A 13,135-nucleotide genomic window follows, 5' to 3' on the forward strand; every position below is an offset into this window, starting at 1 on the left:
AGATGGTTGTGAGCCACCATGTGGTTGCTGGGAATTGAACTCAGGACCTCTGGAAGAGCAGTCAGGTGCTCTTAACCACTGAGCCATCTCTCTAGCCCCCTGGTTTTTGTTGTTGTTGTTGTTATTGTTGTTTTTCTATTTTGTTTTTTGAAGTTTTTGTTTGTTTATTTTGCCAATTTTAAAAGCAAGAAAGGGATGAGAAGGTAAGGTGTCTTGGTTAGGGTTTCTATTGCTGTAATCAAACGCCATAACCAAAAGCACCTTGGAGAGGAAAGGTTTATTTGGCTGAAGGGTTACGCTCTATCATCGAGAGAGGCCAAGGCAGGAACCTGGAGGAGAAACAGAAGCAGAGGCCATGGAGGAGTGCTGCCTACTGTCTTACTCTCCATGGCTGGCTCAGCCTGCTTTGTTAGACAACCCAGGATCACCTGCCCAGGGGTGGCACTGCCCACGATGTGCCAGACGCTCCCACACCAATCATTAGTCAATAAAATGCCACATAGGCTTGCCTATGGACCAGTCTTATGAAGGCATTTTCTCTATTGAGAGCCCCTATTCTCAATACCTCTAGTTGTATCAGCCAGCAGGTAGAGAGGCAGTGTGCTGATTTCTCAGGAAGCTGGGCCTCCCGTTATGAGCTTGTGCCTTTTTTTTTTTTTTTTTTTGGTTCTTTTCTTTTTTTTTTCAGAGCTGGGGACCGAACCTAGGGCCTTGCGCTTCTTAGGCAAGCACTCTACCACTGAGCTAAATTCCCAACCCCGAGCTTGTGCCTTTGCAGCTGTGTTTGTGACTTCACTTCTCTTGACTGTTCAGACTTGGTCCTGAACGTAAGCGTGTGCTCCACCATTGAGATGCGCCCCTCTGGCTTCAGTCCTCCTCTGGAGGGCTCCGTGCCTCCTCCTACCCACCCCCACCTTCCTTGTTAGAGGCCTTCATTGCTGAGGCTGCTGTTATCCATACTTCAGATGTTTTGTGCCAGCACCTTAGTTTTAAATTTCTGTATATCTTCTCTTTTGTTTGTCTGTGTAGCCCTGGCTGGCCTTGGATTCACTCTGTGGACAGGCTTCGATTTTTTTTTCAGAAGCTTTTCGGTTTGATTTGGTTTGGTTTTCATTCGTTTGTCTGTTTGGTTTGGTTTGGTTTTTGAGACTGGGTTTCTCTGACAAACAGCCATGGTTGTCCTAGAACTCATTTTGTAGACCAGACTGGCGTCAAACTTACAGAGATCCCCCTGCCTCTGCTTCCAGAGTGCTGGGGTGAAAGCTGTGGGCTACCATGCCTGGCTTACAGAAGCTTTTAATAAATTGGAGGCACAACAGGCCTTTAATCCCAGCACTCGGGAGGCTGAGGCAGGTGGATCTCTGTGAATTGGAGGCCAGCCTGGTGTTCAGAGTGAGTCCCAGGACCACCTGGACTACACAGAGAAACCCTGTCTCAAAAACAACAAACAGACGAAAAATTCTTCCTGCTCTCTGTTTTCTGGGTATCTTGAAGCTTTCGATGCCACCACCCATGCCTTCGAAATGAGCCCACCTGCTGAGCATCTGGCCCGGGTTTGCTCTTCTCCCAGCATCCCTCTCTTAGGTTTGTTCTCTCAAACAGTGCGTCTACTTAGCAGTAGACATTCAACACAAGCCTCCCGCATAGGCGGTACGCAATCATAGATTTTCCTTGCCTGCCAAATGGCGATGTTGCCTTTCATAAAATACATTTGAACTGTAGCAGATATTGAGCTGTGGGGCTGGGGATAAAGCTGTTGGTGAAGGGCCTGTGCACACGCTTGAGAACCCAGGCACACAGCTGCAGCCTTGTAAGAGCCAGGTGTGACCCTGCCTGGCCGGAAACCCATGGGTGGGAGGTGGAGACTGGTGGAGCCCTAGAGTTTGCTGGTCAGCCAGTCTAGCCAGTTGGTGTACTCCAGGGTCGAAGAGAGGCCGTCTCAAAAGAAACATGGCAGAGAGCAACTGATGAAGACACGCGACATCAGTCTGGCCTCTAGATGCACATACACCCACATGAATATGTGATGCACCACACATGCATGCATGCTTACATACATACATACATACATGGAAGGAAGGAGGAAGGGATAGAGGGAAAGCAGGAGGGAAGGAGGGGTAGGAAGGAAATGCTGCGCTGCTTATAAGAAGGCACAAATAAATTTGAATGAGTCGCAAGCAGCCCCGACGTCCCCTTTCTGACACCCCAGGTCAGCGTGGCCGGTTTACTCATCGAGCTGAGTGAGCAGCTGCTGATGCTCCCGTTTCAGAGGAACAACAGTTGGAGCTCTCACACTCCGGCAGTCAGCTGCCCCGTCCAGCCTCTTGGAAGTCTACTAACAACCAAGAAAAGCAGTCATCAGATGGCCCAGCAAGATACTGAGCAGGTGGGTGTGCGGTGTGCAGGCGGCCGGCTCTGCCAGGAACTTTCTCTTCAACGTTCGGTCGGTCGGTCGTACAGCCTCTCCCCACGCTTCAAAGAGAATTCTGCTGCCTCCAGCTGAGACTCCACTGAGTCGCTGGTCCTCCTTCTCCAGCCCTCCTTGGGCAGAGACTGCTGTGTGCTCACTTCATAATCAACTGAAACTGACTTAGCCAAGCATTCGAGAACCCTCAGTGAGGGAGTGAGCACCCTTAGCTCTTAGGAAAACGCAAAGACGCTGGATACAGTGGTGTTCCCAGTACTAGGGAGGCTGAGACAGGAGGAGAGCAACTTCAGGGCCGGCCTGGGCTGCATAGCAAAGCACTGTTGGCAGGACAGAGCATGGGAAGGAAGGAAGAAAGGACAAAAAGAGGGTGATGCCAATTCACACCAAAAGAGATGGGCAAACCAGGTGTGGCCACAGGTGTCTGTGATGACGACACTCAAGAGGCAGAGGCAGGTGGACATGAGGGGTTCAAGGTTATCCTCGGCAGCACACTGAGTTTAAGGCCAGCCTGAGCTGACTCTTTTTTAAGTAAACATGAGGGAGGGAGAGAGGGAGACATAGAGAGAGGGAGGGAGGGGGGAGGCAATAATAGTATTAGCAAGGAGGCTGAGAAATTGTATCCATCATAAATTGGGTTGTGAAATAGTGCAGCAGTCCCACAAATGTTAGAAACAGACTAGACTGGCTGTGTCTCCTAGCAACTCTGCTCATTGGTATTAGATACAGGAGAGAACCAAAACGGCAAGTCCCTATAAAGACACATTCAAATGCAGATTTCTCAGATAGAAAAGGAGCCCAAAGTGGAAAACAGCCCAACCGTGCGTGATCTGGAGAGTGGATAAATAAAGTGCAGCCCACACAAAGACAATTTAGCCACACGAAGGAGGTAAGTACCACACACAATGCAGCATGGGTAGCCCTCAGTAACATCATGTCACAGGAAAGGCCGTCTACTGTGTTCACCTGTGAAACATCCAGAAGTATCAGATCTGTGGAAGCCGGACTAGACCGGTTTATTTTAGGGGATTGAATTTGAAAGCTAGTTGTGTACTGGTTTCCTATGTAGATGTGAAACGTATATAGTCTGAGTGGGCGGGTCCTACCACATGTGGAAGTTTCACCTCAATAAAGCTGTTGGCAGTTGCTCATCCTGGTGCTGAGGCTGTAGCCCAGCTGGTGAAGCACTTGTTTATGCTGCAGGACGCTTCTGTTCCATCCACAGCGCCCCATAGACGAAGCTTACACCGCCTTTGGGATCAACTCAGAGGGACCAACAATTGCAAGTGATGTTCAGCTACAGAGTGAGTTTGAGGTCAGCCTGGATACCAGAGACCTTGCCACTCCCAGTCCCAAAGAAGCAACTAACACAAGGGAATGGAGGACCACTCAGGGTCTGAACAAAAGCTCTCACACTAAACAGTGTGATAAACCCATCAGAACACCAGTGGTTACGGAGAGTTCAGAGACACCATCATCAGCCCTCTAAATAACCATTTGTTGTCTGTAGGTGACCTAGCATCTAGGCGACCATTGGGTGAATCCTTTGAAATGTTCCCCAAAGACACCTAGCTCCCACTAACCCAAAAAGCTGAGAATGCTATCAAGATAGCATCTGAGACCCATAGAATAGAGTACCCCAATTTCTTTAGCTTTGTATGTTTAAGTGGGCAATTATATCTTACCAATTGGGTCAAAGATTATTGTGTTGTGTGTTCTTTTATGTGAGGGTTTGAGTGTAGGAAAGTGTGCGACTGGGATGTGTTTCTGCCAAGATATCTAGCAACTATCTTGGGGTACTGCGGTGCTGGATCCAGTGGAGTAAAAGACAAACAATGCTTTTTTTATTTTTTATATTTTACAACAACACCTTTGGCTGCCCCCCACCCCAGTTCATGCAAAGATGTTAGACTCCGAGTACTTCTATTAATTTCAAAGTCCACTCCAGTCGTGTCCCTTTCTTTATACCACTATCAAAATCCCTGTCCTGCTTGTAACCCCATCAGAACCGTGTCACTCACAGTCCACAGATCACAAGGAATCTCGCTCCAAATGCAGGTTGAAGACATGCTGGAGACATCCTTGATGGCCCTGGGGGAGATCCACAGAACATTTTGCCAACAGAGTCTGTGTCCTCAGTCAGCAGTGACCCTGGCCTCCCCCACTGCTACTCTGGTGTTGAGCAGGTTAACGGGCTAGAGGACTGGGGAGGTTTCATGTTGATTTTGACTTTTAGAGGGCAATCAGAAAGTGATGTGCATTTAAATCCTTCCAGCCAGAATGTGTCGTCGTTGCCTCTGAGCACCTACACTCTGGGGGAGCCTGCACCCTTGAGGTTAGGCTTCCCATCAGCAGAAGCGCTGAAGGAGCTCTTGGATAAGCACCCAGGAGTGAACCTTCAAGTGAGTATGATCTGGACTGAGATGGGAGCGAGCTGGTGTGCGATGGCCCTGTGAGGATGTAGGGGGAGAGAATGCACACCAGCTGGGCGAGATGAGGAAAGACCGTGGGCACTAATTTATTTTTCATTCTGAGAGGAGAAAAGCCTCTTTAAAATGATCTAGTAGGAGATGGGGAAGTGGCTCAGTGGGTAAGAACACATACTTTGTCAATAAGAGGACCTGAGTTTGAATCTCCAGCAGCCTTGTAAGTGTGGGCATGGCCATGTGTGCCTATAACCTCAGCTTTATGGTGCAGAGACAGGCAGAGTAGAGCTCACTGGCCAGCCAGTCTAGCCCAAACCACAGGCTTCCATTTCTGAGAGAATCCCAGTCAGAAAGCAATAAAGGAAGATACCCAATGTCCTGCTCTGGCTGCTACCTGCCTATACATTGGCATAAACTCCTGTACCAACATGCGCAAATGCATGTAACACACGCATGCACAGACATGTGCAAAGGCACTTTTGTCCCCGCATGTGCACACAAACACACACACACACACACACACACACACACACACACACACAATCTAGTATATCTCTAGGTTAGATGGCAGATGTCTGTTGTCCTAGCCCTTGAGAGGCAGCAGCAGGACAGTTGCTGGGGACTCAGCTATATATTGCAATAATTTGCTATTTCTTGAGTTTCAAAAAAAAAAAAATCCAGTAGGGAGCTTGGGAGCATTCAACTGATATGTAGTGGCTTTCACTAAGTTTCCGTGTTGTGATTTGAATTGATCTCAACCTCTCTACTGAGGAAGTTGGGATTACATGAATCTTAACTAATTCAGTGTGGAAAAAAAAACTACACAAGCAGTGTTACACATAGAAGAATACTTATTCCCTGGTGTAAAATAACAAAGGTGTGAGAATGATTTCTCGAGGGCCCCAAATGCAGGCCCGCTTTCATTGTTTCTCATCAGTGTTACGTTTAACATCTCTTCACCTAACATACTACTGGGGAAGCCCAGCATTGAATTTATGACTGCTACCTTGTAATGCACTGGGGGCTACTTTATGAACGATTTGGCCAGCAGTTGGAGGGACTGGAATTTGCTTCCTCTGCAGGTGACAGGTCTGGCTTTCAACCCTTTTGAGACTTCGGATGACAGTAACATTGTGGGAAGCATCGGGAATGTGCTGCTGAGCTCTGGATATCAGTCGATCCGAGTCCACGATTTAATAGAAGATATTGAGGTACAAGTATCTCCATGGAAACAGGACATGCTGGCATAGAGGATGGGAAGATACAACAACTTAGCGATACATGTTGGAGCCAAATACGTGGCTCATGTGTTTAACCCCAGCACTTGGGGGGGAGGGGCAGAGGCCAGCAATTTCTGTGGGTTCAAGGCCAACTAGGTTGCATGGTGAGCCCTCTATGCCAGAAAGGCTACACAGCGAGACCCTGCCTTACAAAAAAGAGATTCAAGTCAGGGCTAGTAGTTTGTTACACATCTCAGGAACCTTCACAAGGCACAAACCTAACTCAATCCCAGGAGAAGCCATCTAAGACTGTACAACCTCCACTAATTGCAGGCTTACTTACCAATGAAGAAGCCTCAGGAATTCTGTTACTTCATCACTACAAGGAAACCAGAAAGGCCTATCTTAACCTGGAGGATTAACTGTCTCCCTTTCTAGATTGTGCTCTGGAGAAATGCCAGCATGGAGACTCAGCCCACGAGCCTCAACACAAGTACAGACTGTTTCACAATCTCTGTAAATATCACTTCCTTGGAGAAAACCCTCATTGTGACCATTGAGCCAGAAAGTCCCCTCCTAATGACACTCCACCTGGGCTTCCAGGACAAGCCGGGCCACACTCACTTCTATCTCAACATCAGCCTGCCGAGGGGCCAGGTGTGGCAGAAAGGTATCGGCCATCAGACGCCTGCAGGGGTGTAGCTCTGTGGTAGACGGGTGTTTAGCATGACAGGGGCACCGCTAAGATGGGCGATGGTGTTTTTCAAGCGCCTGCATGTGTAATGGGGGCAGAGAGTGTGGAGGAGTCAGGGGGCTTCTGACAGTGATGCCAAACACCTTCATCAATCACTCTTACGCTTCATTCTTAGAAGTGAGTTGTCTCAATCAGACTCAGAGCTTGCCAAGATGTTCAGCCCTGGTAGCCACCTTCCACAGGAATTCTTCTACCTTCCAAGTCCAGAATTGGGGCAGGTTGCCATATCCACCCAGCATTTATGTAGCATCTGGGGATCTGAACGCTGATCCTCTTGCTTGCAAGGCAAGCACTTCACCTCAACTGCTAAGAAAGCTCTATTTTTTAATTATGGATATCTTTATTAAATTGGGTATTTCTTATTTACATTTCAATTGTTATTACCTTTTCCGGTTTCCAGGCAAACGTCCCCCTAACCCCTCCTTCTCCCCTTCTATATGGTGTTCCCCTCCCCATCCTCCCCCCATTACTGCCCTCCCCCCAACAATCCCGTTCACTGGGGGGTTCAGTCTTGGCAGGACCAAGGGCTTCCCCTGCCACCGGTGCCCTTACTAGGCTATTCATTGCTACCTATGAGGTCAGAGCCCAGGGTCAGTTAAGTGTCTTATGTAGCCCAAAATAGCCTCGAACTCACTACATAGCCAAGGTTGATGCTGAACTTCTGATCCTCCTGTCTCTGTCTCTCAAATGCTAGTGTTTGTACCACTATGACGGGTTTATTGGTGCTGGGGAATCAAACCCAGGGCTTCATATATATTCTATAAGCACTTTTATCACTGAGCTGCATTTCCCACTGTTTCAGTGTTCTGTTGCTGTGAACGACCACAGCAACTCTTTTTTTTTTTTTTTCCGGAGCTGGGGACCGAACCCAGGGCCTTGCGCTCGCTAGGCAAGCGCTCTACCACTGAGCCAAATCCCCAACCCTCAGCAACTCTTAAAATAGAAAGCATTTAGTTGGGGCTGGCTCAGAGTTTCAGACGTTTAGTCCATTATCATCATGACAGGGAGCATGGCATTTTGCAGGTGGACATGGTGCTGGAGAAGTAGTTGAAAGTTCTTCATCCAGATCCACAGACAGCTGGGAGAGACAGAGAGAGACTGGCCTGGCTTGGGCTTTTAAAACATCAAAGCCCGGGTTGGGGATTTAGCTCAGTGGTAGAGCGCTTGCCTAGGAAGGCATAAGGCCCTGGGTTCGGGTCCCCAGCTCCGAAAAAAAAAAGAAAAAAAAAAAAAAAAAAAAAAAAAAAAACATCAAAGCCCACCTAGTGACACACTCCCACCAACAATAAAGGCCACACCTCCTAATCCTTCTCAAGTAATGCCACTTCCTGATGGCCAAGCATTCAAATATATTAGCCTATAGGGGCCATTCTTATTCAAACCACTGCACAGCCCATGTGTGATGGTTTCTTTTTTTTCTAGAATTCATACTGCATTTCAATCTCTTAGACCTAAATGTGTATGTATCAAAAGAAAATGATTCCTGTGGTGATTTAAATATGCTTGGCCCATGGGAAGTGCTACCATTAGGAGGTGTGGCCTTGTTGGAGTGGGTGTGGCCTTGTTGGAGTGGGTGTGGCCTCGTTGGAGGAAGTCCATCACTGAGTAGGCTTTGAGGTCCTATGCTCAACCTCCACCCATTGCGGAAGTCAGTCTCTCCTTGTTGCTTTCAGATCAAGATATAGAACTTTCAGCTCCTTCTCCAGCACCATGTCTGCCTCCAGCTGCCATGCTTCCTTCCTGCCATGGTGACAATGGACTGAACCTCTGAACCTATAAGCCAGCCCCAATCAAATGCTGTCCTTTATAAGAGTTGCCTTGGTCACCGGGTCTCTTCACAGCAGTGGAAACCCTAACTAGACAGTTCCTTTACTGGAGTATGTAGGTGCCGAGTGTGTCTCTGGTCGCTTACACATTTCCAGTGCTACACTGGCAGCCTCAGTTGTAAGATAATGAGTAATAGTAGCTGTGGATCTGACGGGGTCGGGGTCATAGCCCACCGGGGATATAACCCAGCATTCTTCCCTGTCCTAAGATGAGGAGTACACATGGGTGCTGACACCAGAGAGCCTGTGGTATGGCACTGGCACCTACTACATAATGGCTGTGGAGAATAAAGGTGCAGAGACGGCGCAGCGCGCACCCGTCCTGGTCTCAGTGGTCACAGCTGTCACCCAGTGCTATTTCTGGGACCGATACAACAGGACATGGAAGAGCGATGGATGCCAAGTAAGGGGGCAGGGGAGGGACTCTGAGGCCTTCTCTGCACCCCTCCTTTCATGTTTGGGGCTAGGCCAGAAACATCACCAGTCGGAAGGGAAGCAAATCCGCCTGGAACCACGAAGGAAGGGCGGCCCGTGGCAGCGGGGTAGGCTTTTCTCTAGAGCAGCTGCAGAGCTGGACGTCTGGACACCGCTGCAGGCAGTGACCATGCCAGGCACTGAGCCACAGCTGATAGGTGAAAGCTAGAAAGCTAATGTGAAAGCTGTGTGCTAAATATCCCCGCACTAAAACGAAACAAGCCTCCTGCTACACAAAAGAAAACTCTTCCAGGCGGGAATACGGTATAGACAGGAGGCGGAGAGTGAAGAGCATCCCCTGCTCTTTCAGAGGATCCGATTTCAGTTCCCTGCACCCACAGCTCTAACTCCTGTAACTCTAGCTCCAGGAGATCAATGCCTTCTTCTGGCCTCCTCAGGCACATACATACACACATGCGTGCTACACACACACACACACACACACACACACACGCATGCTGGTGTACACACACAAATAAAAGCTGAGAGAGAGAGAAAGAGTTGTAGATGCTTGTACACGCCAGGCCGGCAAGGGCACATTGTCACATTTACAGTGGGCACCTGGTGTCTCATCGTTCCAGAAGGCGTCCTACCTCTCACTACATAGCTCAGCTTGACCTCCAGTTTTGACCTTCCTGCTTTGGCCTCCCTGAACGTTAGGGTTACAGATATTCATCACCACACCCAGCTCGCCCATTCTTGATCCGGTGGGTGTTGGCCTGATCTAATGTCTGCTCCAGGAACACCACACTGATCCGGGGCCCTGGGAATTCTGAAGCTGTTCTTCAAAGGTCTGAGACAGGATCTGGCTGTGGTGGTGTGTATGTTTAATCCTAGTACTCGGATTAGTACTAGGCAGAAGAGGAGGATCACGAGTTCAAGGCCAGCCTGGGCTACATAGTGAGACCCTGTCTTTAAAAAAAGAAAACTCTGAGCTCAGCAAGGAAAAAATGGGATTCTTGAGAAAGCAGCTGCCTCAAGCAGTAATCTCTAGGCAGTTACTTCTCAGGAAAATCCCCTCCCCGAGGGGGAATTTGTTAAAAGCATGTTCTTCCGTGGTGGCTGTGGGTGAGCCAGGCAGTGGCACTCCATGACTTGGGGAAGCCACGCACTGAGGAGCAGACTCAAGAGTGTTTTTGCTCTCAGGACGCAAGCACTGATGGCAGAACCATTGGGATGCTTCTGCTCCATGAAGCCCTCTGCCATGCTGTCTCTCCCAGTACAAGGAGAGAGGTTTCCCAGGCTGGACTAGGGACCGAGCAGCCAGAGCTTAGCCACATGCAGCAGAAGTAAGGAATTAAGTCACAGAGGTAGTATTTCCAGTGGAAATCAATCCTATGGCTTCACCCTTGCTAGGTAAGCACCCGCCACGGGGCCCACGTTATAGTCTTTCTACGTACCAATCAAGCACACATCGGTAGCATCCTTTATTCATATTTACTGGTACAATTTTAAAATAAACATTACGGGGTTGGGGATTTAGCTCAGTGGTAGAGCGCTTGCCTAGGAAGCGCAAGACCCTGGGTTCGGTCCCCAGCTCCGAAAAAAAAAAAAAAGAACCAAAATTTAAAATAAACATTACAAAGAAATGTTATGCCACATGGAAAATTACAGGAAATAATTTAAAAGTTTTAAACATATCATTCAGATTTATCAAAGTTATTATTTTCTTAATTCGGGGTTATTTTATTTTTTTTAGTTTTGTTTTGTTGTTTTATTTTGAGACAGGTTCTAATCCTGTAGCCCAGGCTGGCCTGAATCTCCTAGAGATCCACCTGCCTCTGCCTCCTGAACGCTGGGATTATAGGTGTGCACCATCACACCTGGCCCCTCGTTCAGAGTTTTAAAAATAATAAAACACTCAGGAATAATAGAAGCCATCCATGGACCCCTCACCATCCTCACCCCCTCTCTGTTGTAGGAAGCCACAGTCCTGATCTTCTAGGACATACTTGATGAACTCCTTACACGTGAGGTGCTGTGTTAGAAGCTAAAGGTGCAATAATAATATGTCAGTGAAGAAGACTCCATAGATCATGGCTGCCAGGCTGACAGCCCAAGTTCAAACCCTAGACCCCATATGAGTAGAAAGAGGGGTTACTCCTGCAAGTTGTTATTAGGCCTCCACATAGGTTCTGTGGCACAAGCTTACATGATAAATAAGTTCATTTATCTCTATTATAAATGGATATATAATATACTAATATATATAGTATATAATACACATAATATTAAATAAATATATTTATATTATATAATATATATTAAATATATACACATTAATATATACACATTCACACTCACATAAACATACATATACATCATATACACATACATATAAAACCTTCAGGTCCTTTTCTGTCTCAAGGCCACCTGTGTCCCCATTCTCTGCTTGTCACTCCTTTGTCACTCTACCTTACAATTCGGGTCTTCGATATTCCAGGTGGGGCCGAAGAGCACCATTTTAAAGACGCAGTGTCTCTGTGACCACTTGACCTTCTTCAGCAGTGACTTCTTCATCGTGCCCAGGACGGTGGATGTAGAAAACACCATCAAACTGCTCCTTCATGTGTCCAACAACCCTGTCGGCGTGTCGTTGCTAGCCAGCCTTTTAGGATTCTATATCCTCTTAGCCACGTGGGCTTGGAGGAAGGATCGAGCAGATACGCAGAAGGTGAGAAGACTTGGGCCCCAAAGGCCACGGTGTGTTGAGCATGTCAAGCTAGATAGGAGAGGACGGATATTGTGGGCCAAGGAGCAGAGAAGCTCAAGTGGGGCTGTTGTAAGTCTCTGCATACCTACTGTCTCTGAACAAAGTGGGGTGTTTGCTCGTCTTTTGGTTTTAGTTTGGTTTCTGGCTTTGTTTTGCCTTAGTTTTGGTGTCAAGGTGGGATCTACACAGAAGTCATGCAGATTAGAAATACACCAGAAAGTATCTGTCATAGAAACTTAACTGAAATCAGACTCATATTTATTTCACCTTATACACTACACAAAGTTATGCCAAGCCAACTTATAATTGAACGTAACTGCAGTGTACGGGAAACTAGTCAGAAATTGTTTTCTGGGGCTGGTGAGATGGCTCAGAGGGCAGAGGCATTTGCTGCCAAGCCTGACGACCTGAGTTTGATCCCCAGCTTGCACAAGCTGGAAGGAGAGAATAGCACGTTGTTCTCTGACCTCCACTTTGTGTGTCATGGCACATCTGTGCCCCCACACTGCACACACATAAAGAAATGCTAAAACTTTTAAAGTTAAGGACAAGATCTCATACTGTCCCCGCAACAGACCCCAAAAGCACATTGGATAGCCCAGGCTGGCCTTGATATAACAGTAATCCTCAAGGGCTAACCTTACACATGTGAGCCACCATACTTGGGCTGGGTTAAAAAAGAAAGAAAGAAAGAAAAAAGACAAGGTCCCACAGTACAATTCTGACTGTCCTGAAACTCTGTACATAGCTCAGGCTAGCCTCAAGCCGCACAGAGATCCTCTTCCCTCTGCCTTCCACGTGCCAGCACATCTAGCTAAGACAAAATAAAAAATAAAAATAGATAAAATAAAAATAAAAAAGCAGTGAAACTCTGGGGCAGCTTTTTCCTAATTTCTGTTTCATATATCTCTTATTTTTGTGTTATTTTTTCCTTCAAACCTTACACATGCTAGGCAAGGGCTCTACCACAGCTACACTTCAACCTCTTCTTGTTTATACTTGAAGTTCTAGAAGAGGAGTATGTGCTCCTTACTGTCCTGGTGAAGTGTTGCCAGCTTTAGTAAATAGAAAACAAGACAGCAATTTAATTTGCATTTCCCTGGGTATCCCCCACCCTGTGTGCTCCTCCCTCCCGAGTGCTGTGGGGGAGGAGCTTGATGCCCAAGGCCTATCAATGGATCCTGGGGTTGTTTCCATTTAGAGACAGAGCCTAGAGTTTCAGACCTCAGACCTCTGGTCACTTTGCTGGCCTGAGTGCTTGCCTTGCTGACACCACCTCCCCCTGCTTCCTAGGGGG

The 13,135-nt window shown here is 47.5% G+C and overlaps 1 protein-coding gene across 1 annotated transcript in view; it reads left to right on the plus strand.

Moving 5' to 3' along the window:
• The window catches only part of Pkd1l3 (polycystin 1 like 3, transient receptor potential channel interacting), a 59,819-nt gene that overhangs the window by 16,161 nt on the left and 30,523 nt on the right, over nt 1–13,135 (plus strand). The window contains 8 exon segments of the mRNA XM_032887359.1: nt 2,270–2,386; nt 3,651–3,740; nt 4,484–4,611; nt 4,701–4,827; nt 5,934–6,062; nt 6,510–6,741; nt 8,861–9,054; nt 11,569–11,799. Coding sequence (XP_032743250.1) covers nt 2,270–2,386; nt 3,651–3,740; nt 4,484–4,611; nt 4,701–4,827; nt 5,934–6,062; nt 6,510–6,741; nt 8,861–9,054; nt 11,569–11,799 — 1,248 coding nt within the window.

Source organism: Rattus rattus, chromosome 17 (assembly GCF_011064425.1).
Source record: "Rattus rattus isolate New Zealand chromosome 17, Rrattus_CSIRO_v1, whole genome shotgun sequence".
NCBI lineage: Eukaryota > Metazoa > Chordata > Mammalia > Rodentia > Muridae > Rattus > Rattus rattus.